The sequence below is a fragment of the Phyllostomus discolor genome, chromosome 5 (genome assembly GCF_004126475.2).
Source record: "Phyllostomus discolor isolate MPI-MPIP mPhyDis1 chromosome 5, mPhyDis1.pri.v3, whole genome shotgun sequence".
Taxonomy (NCBI): Eukaryota; Metazoa; Chordata; class Mammalia; order Chiroptera; family Phyllostomidae; genus Phyllostomus; species Phyllostomus discolor.
Window position 1 is genome coordinate 163,243,172 of NC_040907.2, and position 18,456 is coordinate 163,261,627.

Sequence of the window (18,456 nt, forward strand, 5' to 3'; positions counted from 1 at the left end):
TAAAGATTTTATTTATTTATTTTTAGACAGAGGGGAGGGAGGGAGAAAGAGAGGGAGAGAAACGTCAGTGTGTGGTTGCCTCTTTCATGCCCCCCACCGAGGACCTGGCCTGCAACCCAGGCATGTGCCCTGCCTAGGAATCAAACCGGCGACCCTTTGGTTCACAGGCCTGTGCTCAATCCACTGAGCCATACCAGCCAGGGCTGTATATTACTCTTAATACTATGGCAGTCATGATACTTCCACTGGCAACAACTGAGCGATTCTTTGTCAGTCAGAAGTGTTGCCAGAGGTTTTACATGGCCACGGACAATGTTTTCAATAAAAAGAAAAAGCACCAATAAAAAGGGAAAAACAAAGAGATTGGGACACAGGCCTGGGCTTCTACCGCACGGCGTCGGAAAGAGCACGCGGGTCCCCTGCTTCCGTTTCCAGTCTTTCATTTGGCCGTTTGGTTCGGTGCTCCCTGAGGACGCCGCCTGCTTTCAGGGAAGCATTATGACATTTCCAAAGAAAGCTCTTTGTCATGCGTTCTGAAGGAAATTGAGAAGGAAATAAACCGAACCGAAGTATGGAAACACAGCTTGGGAGCTCAAAAAATGAAAAAAAAAATTATTTGCTCATCATAAATTAAGTTAAAAATATAGCTGCACAAACAGATGACTAAATAGTACTCCGACCCACAGATCTAAGCTTTTCAAGTACCGTCTTACATAAGGTTGTTCTACTGAGCCAACCCCACCGCTGGAAACATTTAGATGTGACATTTTTTAAGATCTAGTTGCATACACATCTCCACAGCACACGCACTGCGGATCTGTAAGGAGCTGGCACCACCGCCCCAAGAACGCCATATGAAGAGAGAGTCTCGGATTTCTCCACGTTCTGCTGCCGTCGCAGAGGCATCCGCAGCCGAGAGCCATTCTTTTTTTAAAAATTACAGTTTACATTAAGCTTATTTTGTACTGGTCTCGGGTGTATGGCATAGTGGTTAGACAATCATACACTTTACACGGTGCTGCCTCTGGCATTCCCAGCACCCACCTGGCTCCATACAGATTTATTACAATATGATTTACTACATTCGCTATGCTGTACTTTACATCCTCAGGACTACTCTGTCAGTACCAATTTGTCCTTCTGAATCCCTTCACCTCTTTCTCCCCGTTCCCAAAGCCCCTACCCTCTCTCTGTGTCTGTGAGTCCGAGAGCCATTCTTAATATCACATGGCAAGACAGGTCATGAGACTGAGTTCTTGGACCTTAATCAGGTGGGCTTTGGAGGGTATTTTTGTTTGTTTGTTTATTTGTTTGGGCATAAGAGTCCAGTTCATGTGGTCCACGGCTATGTAGAGGTTACAGCATTATTAGTTCTGTCATCATTATCCGTAAAGGATAATCAGACATACAACTTAAGGATACACACAATTAGGCTGTTCATGAGCTTCAGACTCTGTAGTAAACCTAACTCTGTACACTGAGGGAGTGACTTCTTAGTCAAACTTCTGAGAGCCAATGCTTTAGGGTCTGAATTACCGTCTCAACCAAAATCATTATTTCAAGGTCATAAAAATCCTGTTTTGCAATGGATCCTGTGCGAGCGAGTACCTGGTCTTATCTTACCTCAAAGGCCAGCTTTGTTCTTAAGTTTTAAAGGTTTGTTATATCTCTCCTGCCCAGTTATTCTGTCTGTTACACCAATTCTAGCTCAGGAAGAATAGCAGGCCCCTGGAAGCTGTGACGAGCAGCTCTGATTATGCCACACGATTGCCGCAAAGTGATCTACACAACAACCAAGTGCACCGGCAGATTTTTCTCCTTGCATTTGAACTATTAAAGTGAACCTGGACTTCTCTATTCCATTTGCAAAAAGGCAGTGGAGTTCCTTGGTTTGTAATGAAAAACTATAAAAGAATAGTATATTTGCCCTTGGCTGGAGTGACTCCGTTGGTTGGAGCATCATCCAGAGTACCAAAAGGTCACTAGTTCAATTCCCGGTCAAGGCACATGCCTAGGTTGCAGGTTCGATCCCCACTTGGGATGTGTACAGAAGGCAACCTCTCCCTCTCTCTTCTCCTCTCTCTAAAAATCAATGAACATGTCCTCAGGTGGGAATTAAAACAAATAATAATAATTATTTTTTTGAAAAGCAGTATATTTATCCCTAGCTCACACACATACCTAACAGAGACAGGCCTCACACAAGCGCCCCTTCTCCCAACCCCATGCTAGGACCCAGGCTACTTACTCGGCACACAGGGGAACCTGACCTGACCGCAAGCAGCCTGTGGCATTCACGGCTGTGTGACAGTCTGCAACCTACATCAAACCTGACCGTCCTCACCAGGGTCCGGATGCCATTTATGCGGCAGGTCATCTTCAGTGTGCGATAAGCAAAGTCTGATGCTCGCCCTCTGTCTCAGAAGATACAATGCAGCAAGTGTGAGTTGCAGGTGACTAAACAATGCGCACAAGGGGGCAAGCTTCCTTACATGGAGTGACGCCTTGTCATGGGTTGAAATGTGTCCCTCTCAAACATATACGTTGGAGTCCTAACCCTCAGCACCTCAGAATGTGACCTTATTTGGAGACGAGGTCTTTACAGAAGCCATCAAGATAAACGGAGGGCATTAAGGCAGGTCCTGACCCAATACGAATAGTGTCCTTATAAAAAGAAAGAATCTGGGCACACAAGCAGATACGCAGAGCAGGGAAGACAGCCAGCTACAAGCCAAGGGGACAGGCTAGAACGGATCCTCACCTCACAGCCCTCAGAAGAAACCAGCTAATTCACACCTCACTGGTACAGCACTACTGGAGAATGGGAGAGCCCATATACATTCACTTTCGAAATAATAGACGTGTCCGGAAAAATAACAAGTTCCCAAATTTTCACACTACTACTTTTTAATGAAAATGTATCTAAAATACACACTCCATACTCTCAAGCGGAGGACCGTGAACACAGCCCACCCATTTCTTAGCGGCAGGGGGCCACAAGTGACTGCGAGGTACAGAACACTCTGTCTCCACAGTGAACGGCCTCCCGCTTTCTCTCTTTCCTCCTCTAGGAGGAAGTTTCCAAACGTTCCCTCTGCCCCCTGCATGGCCCTCATCCCTTCGCTCTAAAAACCTCATCATCTGTTACAAAAGGACAGAAACCAGACAAACAAGACATTAAAACTGCTTCTGGAGTACAACGAGTAGTTCCAAGTTAGGGTCTCAAAGACTCCCAGGGACTTGGGGAAAGTTCCTTTGTTGTCCACTCCTTCCCTCTCTGCTCTCAGGGGTGAAGTGGTCAGATGCTGGCACTCAGGAGAACTTGAGTGCTGTGCCACATGGACACAAAGCAGGGCCCAAGGGACTCTCCCGGCCTCCTGGAGATGTTATGAATTTATACCATAGAAGCAGCTTGGATCAATTATAGCTGGTAAACAAGCTTCTCAATGAAGGGCCCAGTGGGGCTTTGGCCGTTGTTGTCCATTTGTTTGGGGCACGGTTATACATTCCGGAGAGGGTAGAGCTCTCCGGAATGATCTTTCTATGATGTAACATTCATTTGGGAAATGCTAGTTCCCCAAACAGAATGAAAATCAAATTAAATGACCACAGAAGAATAAACTTGCCTTTGAAATCCAGAAAGTACTTACCAGATGAGATTCTTTACTACGTCCTCTCACTGTTTAAAGAGAACATTCCATCAGTTGGTTCACTTCTGCTGATGGGAAGTTGGTTCCTTTGCCACATTTGGTTTTGTTTAGCATGAAGGTGTTTTCTGCTTTATGCCCCCATCTGTGGTGGTGGTGGTGGTGGTGGTGGTGGTGGTGGTGGTGGTGGTAAAAACAGAGAAAAAGAAGGGCTAGTGTTTATTAAGTACCTACAATGAACCAGTCAGTATCCCAAGTACTTTATATGCCTTATCTTAATGAGTCTTCCCAAACATCTCTGAAGTACGGATGACGATTATAGTCAGGCACCAGATAACATTTCGGTCAGTGATGGGCCCCATATGGGACAGTGGACCTATAAAATTACAGTAAGTCCTCAGTCAGTGTTGTTGGCAGGTCCTTGGAAACTGAGCCTTGAAGCCAAACAATGTGTAACAAAACAAGTGTACCATAGGCTAAGGGGTATAGACAAGAGTTAAGTTCCTACGACGTATTTCTGGTCACAAAAGCATCACCAAACTTCAAAATAAAGAGCCAAAAACACTTCTAATATTAAACACTGACGTGAATGTGAGCTATACATACATTCAAGAAAGATGAATGCAAACAAGAGAGATAACGATTCTCACCCACAGAGTTCTGGCTCCTGGGTGGCGGGAACCTCCCCTGGCAGCTCAGGGTGCAAGTCGGGACCCACCCTGGACAGGACACCCGTCTATCGCAGCGCCACTCACGCCCACGCCCACACTCACACCCACACCCACTGGGGCTGGCACGCTGACTCACCTCACCTGCACATCTTCGGGATGTGGGAGGAAACCTCAGTCCGAGAGAAAACCCGCCCCGACTCTGGGAAGGCTCACCAACTCCGCACGGGCCGTGGCCTGGCCAGGAATCAATTTTTATTTTCTCATCAACTGTATTGCTGAGAAACATTGATGGGAACGCTCTTATTCAAGGACCAGCTGTATCAAGGAGCTGAGAAACTCCCATTGCGTGCTGACGTCACAGCCCACGCCACGTTCCCGCGCACCGTGTTACGCACGGCTTTGCAGTGATGCTGATGCAAACAAGCCCACTGCGCTGACCGTTGCGTGACAGTATCGCGCACACAATTCCAGGAGCAGGCTGTGGCGTCTGGGTTTGTGTACGTGCACCCCACGACGTTTACACAAGGAGGAAAGCCCCGATGACTGAATTCCCTTTCACCGATGCGGAAATGGAGGCCAGAGATGGTCAAATAACAGAGTGAGTCACCCAGTCACCCAGGTACTAACTGGCAGAACCTGGATTTTAACGCAGGCAGTCTGGCCCCAGAGCCTGCCTTAAGTACTGTGGTCTAGAGAGCCAGGTAAATGTGAAAACTGGTTACTAATATTCATGTGATCTTGCTAAAGGGCCATAATTTAAAATTATGTAATAGAAAGCACATGAAACAAAAACACATAAGCCAAGGGTATTTTCAAAATCTTCTACCAATACTGGTAATGCTCTAAAAATACTGATTTTTTTTGCAAGGTTAATTATGGGTTTTTTTAATTGTTTAATGAATTACTTTTATTTAAGTCTTCCCCCAGATGAGTTCTTACGAAAACCATACATGAGTATATATGTGTAGGAATCTTTTAAAACCTAGATCACTTTCCTCAAGGCAGACCTATGAAAACACATATAATCTCTATTAATCAGTAATGGGGGAAAATGTCAAAAATGTCTTTGCAGAGTGGTTGGCAGCAAGGGAGAGGAAAATGAGGGAGTGGGATGGAAATGGTGACAAATTACAGTAAAATTCATTACTTTAGACATTTTCAGATAAGAAAATAAAATATTTTCAGGACTGTGCCATCACCATTTGAGGGCGTTTTCTAGGCTTTTCAGAGAGACTCAAAGCTCCGTGTGTATGTGACTTAAGCACCTGGGCTGGAACAACATGTGGTGGGTAGGATGTGAAGTGAGAAAGGCAGGAGAGCTTGCCTTTTCACTTTCTGTTTCAGACTGCCAAACAGCTGCATTTGGGCTCTTAAATAAAATTCCCAAGGTCGTCACAATTGTGGGGTCTTTGATTCTCAATAAGAGTGAACATTTTTTCCAGTTACAGACTTTTTTTTTTTTAATTACTGAATTACTTGGCTTTTCTTTGGAGTCCTTTTGGCATTCAGAGTTAGATTTATGTGGCACTTTTGGAAAGTCGCATAGAAATGTAGCAACAATGAGAATTTCATTTGTATAGCTAAATATGATCATTCTTCCAACTATATTTAAACATTTCGTGACAGAATCTGTTCACTTATTCAGAGCTACTGACTTGAAAGACTACTCCAGAGGAGGGGACAGAATCAGAGAGTCAAGCATGAGGAGGCCACAAGGCACTGTTACCAGTCTGATGATGGGGATGATCACGTGGGAAAGAATGCGGGTGGCCTCCAGAAATAGAGTGGCTTCTGGTGACAGGCAGCACAAGGAACAGGGACCTCCGTCGTACAACCACAGCAAATGCATTCTGCCAAGAACTGCAGTGAGCTTGGAAGAAGAACCTGAATGCCAGCTGACACCTGGGTTTCAGCCGCACAAAAGACACTGACCAGAGGGCCCAGCCAGTGCCTTCCAGACTCCTGATCTACAGAACTGTGAGATAAACAAACTTTACCCCAAGGAAGGAAGAACCAGTGATCCAGGCAGGTGGATTGTGGGGAGGCCTCAAAGCCCTTCCCTGTCGCTGATCCCCAAATGGCTTTGATCCCTTCACAACAGACCAGCCATGAGAACATTTTATTTAGAATTGCTAACCCTTAGCCTTCATTGGACGCTAAAGCCACTGTCACAACTAAACCTGATAACTTGACTTCAGAAAATTTCCTGTGGTCCCAAGCTCAGCCCTAAAGGGGCATCCGGGCTAGATTCCAGCATCTGTGGAGACCAGAGGGGACCCAGCTCGGTTGCAGGGGCAAAGGTGAGACCCCGGGCGCCCCACTTTTGTCCTGCCAGACTCTGCTCGAACCTGGAGGCCACCTTAGGACAGGACCCAGGGGACGCAGGTGCCTCTTCTGCTCAGTAGAAAACCTTGGTCATGAGTTCTGGAGGAGCACACGGATGGTGAAAACGTTTGCCTCCGCGTGCTAAGGAGCGTCTCTTTGATTTTAATTTTTTGGAACTTGCAGCAGTTACAAAGGACTGAACAGCACAGCTGTATTTTTGGAGGTCACTTTGGAAAACATGAAAACAAAGAGGTGTGAGGCCCGAGAAAAACAGCCAAGAAGAGAGACAGGAAAGAGCAGAGAACGACAAGGAAAAAGAGAGAAAAAAATAGAGAATGGAAGGGAGAGTTGCTGGGGGACCACCACAGCAGCTTCCCATGACCTGGGGACCCAGTTCCTCAGGCTGAGCAGCCACGCCCTTTCCTGATCCCCCGCAGAACCCCGTTCCACCGGAAACCGCGGAGCTGCTGCTGGACGGGCACCTGTCCCTGCAGAGTTTCCTTTCCTGGTTCACGGGGGGAATGAGGTGAGTTACGTTGGCTTCCAAGTGAGTGGAGGCCAAGCCTGCAGCCTCCCGGGCTCCCTTGGAGGCCACTGTGGGGTAGAGAAATGCGTAAAAGCTTTGGGGCATATATAACTTTGTTAGAAATGTATACTCAATGAAAAATAGTTTTTATCCACCTGTGATCTTGTTCAAGTTCATTATTTGTATTTTGAATTTAAATCAGTGTGTAGTAGTCATGTGTATCAGCTAAAGATTTGGGGCTTTGTGTGATGTGTAAAAACTGTCTTCCACTACAAAAAACACTCAATATTTTATTGGGACAGTTCTGAAGTATGAAATTGGAGTATTATTGTCTTTTCTGATGAGCTAGTAAACCCCTGAATCCTCCCAGCCTCAGACGTTACTGCTGGTTTGAGAGGATCACTTCACTTTCCCCAGGAAGGTCCATAGTCATTGAAAAATATCATGGAGTTAACTTAAATAAAATCAGTTTTCCGCCCTGGCTGGCATAGCTCAGTGGATTGAGCGCGGGCTGCAAACCAAAGTGTCACAGGTTCGATTCCCAGTCAGGGTACATGCCTGGGTTGCAGGCCATGACCCCCAGCAACCGCACATTGATGTTTCTCTCTCTCTTTCTCCCTCCCTTTCCTCTCTAAAAATAAATACAATCTTTAAAAAATTCTAAAAAAAAGTCACACACACACACACAGAAATTACTCCATGACCTGTCCAAGCCCCCAAATATATCATGCAATTAAGTTATGCTGACAAGTAGTAGAAGGTGGGCTGAAAATCCATTAAGGATGCAGATCCTCATCATTAAAGGTTAGCTCAGGAGGCTGGACAGTCAAGAACTAACTCCCTTTCCTTGGGAGTTAGCCCAAGGAAACTGAAGCACGTCTCTCTCCTGCTTCAGTTTCTCCATATTAAAATGGGAAGAAAAAAACCCCAACCATTTCTCCACCAGCGTGAAAAGTAATTTATGTTTAGAAAAAGTCTGCAAAGAAGGTTGTTGCCCCCTTGACATTTAATTAAGGGATAACGCTCTGGAAACTGAGAGCTATCACAGGCAAAAGGTCTCTCACAGGTTTTATTCAAGGCCCCGCAAAGCTGAGACCTTATGGAAAATAAATGCCATGTCAAAGGTATGATATTTATTTTCAAAGCAAGAAGACTGACCACAATGTTTATCAAAACCAAAGTAGCAGCAAGACTGTCTCATCAGTGTCTTCAGACTCTGCCCTTCCGGGACCTCTTGTCACTGGGTGGGCCTGGAGGAGCTTTTATATAGCCGGGAAACAAGAAGTGAAAAACAGTGAAATCTATACAATACGAACAAGGGGAGAGACACAGGAGAAGATACCCGTTCAGTCTAATCAGAGTAATGAGTGAGAAGAAAGAAATGTAAGAGGCATGTTCTGTCTCCCAGAGACAGAGCGCCCGGCCAGCTTTCCCTCCTGGTTCGTGTTGGCAGTTCCATTCAGCTGCGGGGCCCAGATGCCACCTTCCATGGATGAATGGAAAACACAATGTCTTCTTTGATTGCAGAGAATCTACTGGGCACAAGGTTTTAAGTGGTTCCTCTATTGCACAGGAATTGATGAAGCACCAAGGACATGGCCAGAATAAAGTGGGAGCTCAAATGTTGAAAAGCCCTCATTCCTACTCTGCAGAAACTTGAAACAAGAGCCGGAGGGATTCTTGTTGCTACAAACTCCTTAGCTTTTCACAACACAAGGGTTTTATCTGGCAGACAGCAAAGCTGTTAAAATAAAATCTAGCATTGTCGGTAACTAGCACAGCTTGATGTCACTGCAGCCTTGAACTACAGCACACTGAAGGCCAGCTCTTAGCCGAGCACCCTGCACAGGCAGTGACAACACCTGTGTTGCCTCTGTCGCTTTAAGGTAAGACTCAGCTGATGATCAGTCCACTTTTATTCATGATACAACTGAATAAGAACAGAATTTTTGAAAGGTGGCTTAAGTTTTCTATTGCATTGCCTTCCTTTTGTTTTAAGTTACTAGTCATGGCACTCAACAGTTGACTTGAGGGGGAAAAAATCTTTATCTGCTGCTACTGTTTCACCACTGAAATACTTTAAAGGAATTTATTTCACAGAATCACATAAACAAATACTATGCAAAAAAAGAACAGGAGGTGGGGTCCCTTCTTAAAAATAGGATTTGCCAAAGGTAAAAGCCTTTCAAAATAGTTCACTGTTATCCAGCCTCTGAGTCATATTAATATCTTGTGTGAGAAAGAAAGGAGTTCAACTGATTAAAGACAAGCTTATTTAAGTGAATTGGCTCTTCTTGTACAAGCAAATCCTGGCCCCTTTCATGGTTTGAAATATCGTGTTGATTGGATAAGACATTTGATGCCTTACAAGTATATGGTGCTATGGGAGACTTCGAGAAGCTTTCACACACACTATCTCATTTAATTCAGGCACAACTCAGTCAGGGAGCGAATGGGGAGTCCAACCTGAAGGTAGAAGTCACTGCTGAAGGTCAAACAGCAGAGAGAAAAAGCCAGGACACAACCCTTGATCTTCTGTCTCTCAGGCCTGAACACTTTCCAATACTTGCCAATTTTGAAAAATATTATTATTGGCTCTAGTGTTGTTCAGTGTACTCACTGAAGAAGAGGAGGAGGCAAAGAGAAAGTCAGTGAGAGAGAGGAGAGCTTTTGAATTTTCCAAACAGTCCATGCTTTGCTAGGCTTATGCCCTGTGCTCTGTGCTCATTCTCATCACAATGGATGGAGTTGCTTGTTCCTGTGGAAATGGCGGCTGCAGAACCAGCCAATGACCTTAAGTGCCAGCCAGGGGTATAGGCTGTTCTTTGGTTACTTAGCTCCGAGTGACTATTTCAGCAGTAGTTTTGCTTTACTTGAAAAGTTGTCTATTTTTACTCAGAAACAGCCTCTTGAGCTCTAACAAATCCCACCCCCTAGGAGCCAGCCTCAAGGCAAATTAGGTAACTTACTGATTTGATGCATCGCTTGGGGCTATACTTGGAAATCCCCCCCCCTTAGATTTCCTCTGGCCTACCTCCCCACAGTTGTCCAGTTGGGCTCCTCCTTTTTCTTTTCGCTGTCATTTTTTAGCAAAGTCAACTCAAGAATGGAAGTGTCTTCACCAAGTTCATGACTTACAACCACAGGCAGGTTACATGTGTTTAAGCCACTACTCGGCGGACCTCTCATTTAATCCAGAAAGTGAAACCACATTCAAGTCATCAGCTATTCTCCCAGGGCAGAAATGCCTGAATATATAGAATATATAGTGTCATGAATGAAGGCTAAAAAAAAAAAGAGTCATTTGCCTTGAATATTTGTTAAGATTGGGAAGTGATTTTAACAGATGTGGGCATGCCTGGCCCCTTTGGAAAACCTCTTTCCTATGTCCTACTTCATTCATTACTGAGTAGGCATAGTATAAATTCGTTTATCTCATGAGCCTATCTTGCATTTGCAAATTATTTTGAGATGCTTATATGAAAATATTAACTAGGCTATAGAAATGAGTTATTACTGTAAATTCTAAGCATGAAGGAAGATTATAACTCTAAAACCATTCAATAGTTGTTTATATGGGTAAATATGAGAATATTTTAATGTTAAACATTAAGTATGTATGAATTGAAGCTTAATTTTAATTAATATTAAGTAACTATTAATAAACATGGGAAATGTAAAAATGTATAGGATAGTCCTGGCTGTCAGTGAGCTTACAATTCATATGAGAAGGAAAAAAATACATATATACAAATTAAATAACAACATGAGAGATGTCAAAAGACAAAATATTGTTCATTGACATGTGAAATGCAATTATCAGATTAACTACTATAGGTAGAAAAAGGAGAAATCATTCCCAGAGTGATGGTGGGCAAAGAAGACAAAAAATGTAAAAAAAGATATCAGCCAGATATTAAGGGCTGAATCCATTGAGACAGAGGTGAAGGAGGGGAATCTTGGTAGAAGGAATCCAAGAGTACAGATGCAAAATAAAAAAGAGTTTATATCCACAAAAGAAAAGAAATACAGGATTGTTCGAGCAGCATTGCGAGTTCAAGTACAAGACAGTGCTGGAAAGGCTACTTAGAAGCGGACTGTGGAGGGCTTTGAATGCCGAATTAAGAAGGTAAGGTTTTTGAACAGAAAGGCGTCTTGATCAAAGCAGCACTTTAGAAATATTAATTTGGCAATGGTACGCCGCATTGGGTGGAGTAGAGAGGACTGGAGGCTGGGAGGTCGCAGAGAACCCATGCCAAGTTCAGGTGCAACACGACGGTAGTGGGATGGGAAGGGTGGAGCTGGTGGCAGGAAATACCGAGGGAGAAGGCCACTGGCTCCCAAGTGCACTGATTAGCATTTATTGTTGGAGCTTTCCGTTATTGTCTCAAATACTGTCAAATCTGTGGGTTCCTGGAAAGTGATTCATTTTAACAGTTGCAAGTGGGAATGGGGAAATGAAGAAATTATTCATGTTGGACTTGCAACATGTAATACCTATATAAGTGGGTATACCGAGCCTTTCCTTCGTGATCTTGTATCCGTATCGAAGGACAAAATGTGTTAACTAAAAAAGCCTCCCCCAAAATGTGCCATGAAATGTAGGAATTTTTAAAAAGACCCAAGGACATCTTACTTTAAAAGAAATCTAACTGTAGTTGCATCTGGACTCTTCCCAACTTTTCCATGAATACCTCTGAGGGAAAACCCCAAGAATCTTGAGATCCCTCATGCCTGCAGCCCCTGGTGGAACTCCTATTGAAATAACCTTCTGTTTTTTTATTACAGTTTAATGAACTTATTACCCAGAAATTCAGAGAAGCTTGATGTCTCTTTAAATGAGGAGGGGGAAAGGCTCTGGAGAGTTTTTTGACCATTCAAATCTCATGCCCCCATACATGGTGTGTTTGTACATGTCCCTGCGTACACAAATACATGTATGTATACATAATGTACACCAACACATATTAATACATGCGGTAAAGGTACAGGCATCCAGGCTTCTGCCCTGAACCTCCACAACCCAGCTCTGGCCTTATTGCTGACCCAACTGCACTCCCTCCGCCCCTCAGGGCACTTCAGCTTAGCACGGACTGTTCCAGTAACCCCACTTGACAGCAAGATGGCGCTGGATAGGAAGCCTCCTCCCCACGTGCCCTACACCTCACCCCGCAGCCCAGCACTCAAAACCCCTTCCTGGGCAACGTGGAGTTCAACTCTTTCCAATCCCTTGGCTATTTTGTGACTGCCCCTTGAGGCGCAAGGGCGGGAGCTGGGGATAGAAAGAAGCCCCAGGGAAGACAGGTTTGCCAGGACTTGGGTCACTAAGGTTCTCCAGAGCTAACACGGAATGAATGGGGCAGGCCCTGTTCCCCCCCTCTTGCTAGCCCCAATCCTTTCCTTGCCCTTCCTCCTCAGCCTCCCCAAGTTGTTAGAACTAAGCTGACAAGTCACAGGACAAAGGTGAATAAACAAATAAACCACCCTGCCCCCTTGTAAAACTCGGTTTATCCAGTTTGGACCAAAAGCAAATTTATATGTTTTGATGTAAGTAAGAGAAGGTTGTTAAAACTGCTTGGCTTAATAAGCAGTAAGAATTGCTTTGAGCTCTTGACTTGGGTTGCTGTGGAAGTCAGTCTCTCTCCAAGGTAAGAATGACTTGGGTCCAGTTGCTAGAAAGATGTGTGAGCATTACATAACATTTTCACGGATCCTCATGTGGGTTATGAGAAAGCTGTTACCTTCTCGGGATTCAATTAAAGGCTTTTTATGTTCGAGGCCGATCTGAGGACCTTAGCACGGCTTAATCTGACAGGGGGCTTGCAGTCCTGAGGTGATGTATGTTTCTGGCTGGCCCCACATGTAGATCCACAGACTGCTGGGCACAGAACTCACAAACTCCACACCAGTTCCTTTGCCAACTCAAAAACCACGGCTACAATTTTAACTGCTGTCTGATGTTAATCCTCCTGAGTATTCACATATTTTCTCCTCTCACCCCTTCAAAACTATTCCTAGAGTTTTGAGAATCTGAGAACTTGGGCCAAGGAGAGAACAGCCAAGCGCACCAAGAAATCTGAAATCTCAGTTCCTTATGATGTCGACCAAAACAACGAGTTTTGTTTGTACTGGCCGAACGCAAATTACCAGACCCCGTGAGTATTAAAACACAAAAAGTACAGGTGTTGTTACTGAATGTGAAGTCTGAAATGTAATTCAATGTGTTCGTTCCTCGTGACAGTGTCCTCTACGGTTAAACATTTGTGTTTCCTTAAGCCGCTGCCTTCGTAGCGTCGGCACACACGGTTGCATCAGGCTCGTATTCGCTCGCTGGGACTGGGCAGTGTGTGTTTTTCCACCTGGACTTGGCATTAGCTGTCAGATGCACTAATCTCAGCTTCCTTTCTGCATCTACTACTCTGGCACGGAAGCTCCTTGCAATCACAGCGCCCCGAGAGCGTTTCTGACAAGACGCGCGGTTTGCTTAGCAAGGCTCCCGGCTGGAAAGTTTCCTCTAACCTCTAACACTCACTTTTGATCCCCCGGAGCTGGCAGGACGCAGGCTGACTGGACCTCCTCTTCACCGGGAAAGGGTATTACCCGAGCTCTGCTAGGCTGCTCGATCCGGGAAACGATCACTCAGCCAAAGTCTCCCAAACGCAGCGGTCAGAGGTCCCCCCTCCTCGAAAGCACGGACTCCCCTCTGCAGGAAATGTGGGCACTGAAGGTACATGGGGTGCAGGGGAGCGGGGGCGCAGGAGGGAGCTGAGCGCAGGAAGCAAAAGTGCGGAAGGGAACGGAGCTGGAGAGAGTGGGAGCCTCAGGAGCGGGCAGGGACACGAGTGAGAGCCGATGCCATACAGAGCTTGGGGAAACAGGGCGCTGGAACCAGCGGGAGCAGGAAGGGGTGCGCACACGGGCAACGGCAGGGGCCGGAGAGTTGCTGGCTGGAAGACCTACCCCGGACTCCCTAGCGCCTCTGAACTGAGGGTGCGAGGAGGATGCGGAGAGTTAGAGGGTGGGGGGTGGGGGGGGGAACCAGCTAGGGGCGTGCCTTCGCCGGGATTGGCTGCAGGAGCCTGACGCTAAGCCCCGGGGGTTGGCTTGGGGGAGTGGGGATGGGGTGGGGTGGGTGTTGGGTGCCTGGACTGCGGGCTCTGCGCGCTCAGAAACATGCTGAGGTCCCGGCGGCTGTTTCGGCAGCGGCAGCGGCTCCAGCAACAGCGGCGGCGGCGGCGGAGGCGACAGAACTCAGCTTCCGCAGAAAAGGTGCCTAGCGCCCAGCCTCGGGCTCCGCACCGTGGCTGCCCTGACCTGGCCGGGACCTCCCTCCACGCGCGCAGCTACCGAGACCTCTGGGGTGTTCCCCAAACACTGCCCAACCCCGCCACACCCCCCGCCCCCGGCCTCCGCAGCTCGGCATGGGCGCGGGGGCGCTCTCCCTGGGCGCCTCCGAGCCCTGCAACCTGTCATCTGCTGCACCTCTCCCCGACGGCGCGGCCACCGCAGCGAGACTGCTAGTGCCTGCATCGCCGCCCACGTCGCTGCTGCCCCCAACCAGCGAGGGCCCTGCGCAACTGTCGCAGCAGTGGACGGCCGGCATGGGCCTACTGATGGCACTCATCGTGCTGCTGATCGTGGTGGGCAACGTGCTGGTGATCCTGGCCATCGCCAAGACGCCGCGGCTGCAGACGCTCACCAACCTCTTCATCATGTCCCTGGCCAGCGCCGACCTAGTCATGGGACTGCTGGTGGTGCCTTTCGGGGCTACCATCGTCGTGTGGGGCCGGTGGGAGTACGGCTCCTTCTTCTGCGAGCTCTGGACCTCGGTGGACGTGCTGTGTGTGACGGCGAGCATCGAGACCCTGTGTGTCATCGCCCTGGACCGCTACCTCGCCATCACATCTCCGTTCCGCTACCAGAGCTTGCTGACCCGCGCGCGGGCGAGGGCCCTCGTGTGCACCGTGTGGGCCATCTCGGCCCTGGTGTCTTTCCTGCCGATCCTCATGCACTGGTGGCGGGCTGAGGGCGACGAGGCGCGCCGCTGCTACAACGACCCCAAGTGCTGCGATTTCGTCACTAACCGGGCCTACGCCATTGCCTCGTCCGTCGTCTCCTTCTACGTGCCCCTGTGCATCATGGCTTTCGTGTACCTGCGGGTGTTCCGCGAGGCCCAGAAGCAGGTGAAGAAAATTGACAGCTGCGAGCGCCGCTTCCTCGGCGGCCCCTCGCGCCCCGCCTCTCCTGCGCCCTCTCCGGAGTCCCCGCAGCCCGCCGGCGACCCGCTGGCCAACGGGCGCACCAGCAAACGGCGGCCCTCGCGCCTTGTGGCCCTGCGCGAGCAGAAGGCGCTCAAGACCCTGGGCATCATCATGGGCGTGTTCACGCTCTGCTGGCTGCCCTTCTTCCTGGCCAACGTGGTGAAGGCCTTCCACCGGGACCTGGTGCCGGACCGCCTCTTCGTCTTCTTCAACTGGCTGGGCTACGCCAACTCGGCCTTCAACCCCATCATCTACTGCCGCAGCCCCGACTTCCGCAAGGCTTTCCAGCGCCTGCTGTGCTGTGCGCGCCGGGCCGCCTGCCGGAGCCGCACGGCCGGCGGCGACCGGCAGCGCCCCTCGGGCTGCCTGGCCGTCTCCCGGCCGCCGCCGTCTCCCGGGGCCGCCTCCGACGACGAGGAGGAGGACGACGACGTCGGGGCCGCGCCGCCCGTTCGCCTGCTGGAGCCCTGGGCGGGTTGCAACGGCGGGGCGGTGGCGGACAGCGACTCGAGCCTGGACGAGCCGAGCCGCCCCGACTGCGCCTCGGAATCCAAGGTGTAGGACCCAGCGCCTCCTCCCCATCTCTCTGCCGGTGCGCGCAGGGCCGGGGCGCAGACTCTGCGTGCTGGGATGAAGAATGTCCTGGAGCCCCTGAATGACTTCTCAGGGGAAGGAAGTAAGTGTTTACTCAAGACCTAAAGCAGGTGAACTCGAAGCCCACGGACCTCATCTGAATCATCCGAGACAAACAGAAAAGCCACGGAACGTTGCACAGAAAGGAAAGTTTTGGGAGGGGTGGGAAAATGGCTTGCTAATTTTTCCTGGGTTCTTTTTCCTGTTTGTGGTTCGGGGCTTCTTTTGTGTGTGCGTGTGCTGCATCTTTAGATTTTTTTTTTCCAGTTGACACTTTCTATGAGGACCGAGTAGGGGAAGGGAGAAGCACTAGGGGACACAAGTCCATCAACTTGGCTTCCCTCCCCTTCCCGAGACTAGGAGCCGTCAACTGGAGAGAGAGGGGCCGTGACAATTTGTCCGGACACGTTTCCTTTTGCTTTCCGGAGAAACTTCAGTTTAATTCCCGAGTCATGATTTCTCCTGTCCTTAAAGCAAAGGGAAAGGATGCATGTAAAACTAACGTTTCAAGAAAGCGTAAGCTGTTCTTGAGGCAAGCCTCACCTTGCTTTCCTTCTGTAGGGCAAGCCTGCTGTTCCCACGTGCCTAGGTGGCCGGGCGGAGGGGTTTCTACCTCACACTGTGCACATTGCACAGCCAGACAGAGAGACTTGTTTATATTAAACAGCTTATTTATGCATCAATACTAGTTGGAAGGACCAGGCACTGAGCCTCTGTGACATGTGACTCTGTCCATTGAAGACAGAACAGGAAAAGAAAAAAAAAAGAGGTTTCAGTTCAGATTACTGCACATGTGGGTAAAAAACAAAAACAAAAATGAAAAGGAGTGGGTCAAAATGCCATTTTTGCACAGTGTTAGGGATTGTAAAGTCCACAGAACGCGCTACTCGCACAAAAAGAGATTAAAATATTTTTTAATGGGGCGGGGGGGAGATCTTAAAAACTAAAATAAAATTCAAACTCTACTTCTGTTGTCTATTATTTTATTGAGCTAGTGATTTATTGGGAAAATGCCTTTTTATACTCTTTTATCATGGTACTGTAACTGTATCCATATTATAAATACAATTATCTTGAGGATTTTTTTATTATTTTTTTATGTCCAAGTGCCCATGTGAATCTGCTGGTAAAACCAAGCACTTGTGTGTAAATTCTATTTCCTCTGTGTGTTTTACCAAGTATTTATACTCTGGTGCAACTAACTACTGTGTGAGGAATTGGTCTATGTGCAATAAATACCAATGGAGCACAATCATGGTTATGTACCGTGTGTCTGTAAGGGGCCAGTGATAATGAAAAAGAAAGTTAGCTTTGTTCAAAATATAGGTTTCCCATAGAGCTCTTTTAATAGCTTTTCATGAGTCAATAACATAGCAAAATGCCTCTGAACCAAACAAGGCATGCACCTACCGAGGGCTGCAGGCTCGCCCTAAATTTTCACAGCTGGCTGGAAGGTATTCTAGACTCCTGGTAGGTGTTTTCCAGATCCCACGGGCTGCATCTGACTTAAGAACTAACATTTGGAATTGTGTGCCTGCCAAAGAAAAGTGACCAAACGAGGTAACTCAGCTGCAACTTTGCACGGGAACGTAGGAAAGAAGACTAACTTGTTGAACGTCCTGCCTGCTTGGAGTGGGTGAGTGGCTTGCACAGCTTTTTGTTTTCCGTTAGAAAAAGCATAGCCTGCAGATGATCCGATGGCACATTCTCCTAGGGGCCGTTTAGAATGAAACATGTTTTTATGGCTAAGCAAAAATTTATGAGCGCTTTTAAGTAAATATTTTTTTTTCTCTTATGTAATTCAACAAACCATTTCAACAGAAGTTTGGGGTGGGCAGGTACTGGTAAAAGCAAAAGTGAAATTGTTAAACTTACCTAACAAAAGTATGACAGCCAGTGGATAGGGTAGTTTTCATGGAATTACTTCCTATAGAAAGTGTAGTGAAATTTTATGCTGGGATTAATTCTACGTTCTCCAAAATAAGTTGGTATAAGTATTTATCTTCACATTCTTAAACCAGCTTTTCATTTCGTGATCATCCAATAAAGAAACCAAAGTAAACAGTATAAAGTTTGAGCTCGTCCTGAGCTTTAACATGAACTAACAATTTTCCACTGAGGAAAATCAATTCTGATTATCCCCTTTTGCAATGGGATATTATAAAGACCAAGGGACAGTCTTCGGAGAAAGGTCAATGAGGTAGATCTTTTGGAGACTAGCCAAAGTTGCATGAACAGTAGCAGTTTCAATACCAACTAACTGCTATGAAGTTTAACCCCCTCCTCCAGAAAAAGAAAAAAAGGTGGGGGACGGCAAAATTTCTTTAATTAAAAATACAAGGGTAAATACTTAAAGAAGCTTGTTTTGGAGAATGCAGAATCCCCGTCAGGAT

The 18,456-nt window shown here is 47.2% G+C and overlaps 1 protein-coding gene across 1 annotated transcript; it reads left to right on the forward strand.

Annotated features, from left to right (window-relative positions):
• The first annotated feature begins 14,318 nt into the window (after positions 1–14,318).
• Positions 14,319–17,315, forward strand: ADRB1 (adrenoceptor beta 1). The gene has a single exon (XM_028511136.2). The coding sequence runs from the start codon at positions 14,591–14,593 to the stop codon at positions 15,989–15,991; it is 1,401 nt and encodes a 466-aa protein (XP_028366937.1). The 5' UTR covers positions 14,319–14,590; the 3' UTR covers positions 15,992–17,315.
• The last annotated feature ends 1,141 nt before the right edge of the window (positions 17,316–18,456 follow it).

Excerpts from the sequence above, each read along its gene's own strand:
- ADRB1 (XM_028511136.2), top strand. The coding sequence starts at position 14,591 with ATGGGCGCGGGGGCGCTCTCCCTGGGCGCCTCCGAGCCCTGCAACCTG.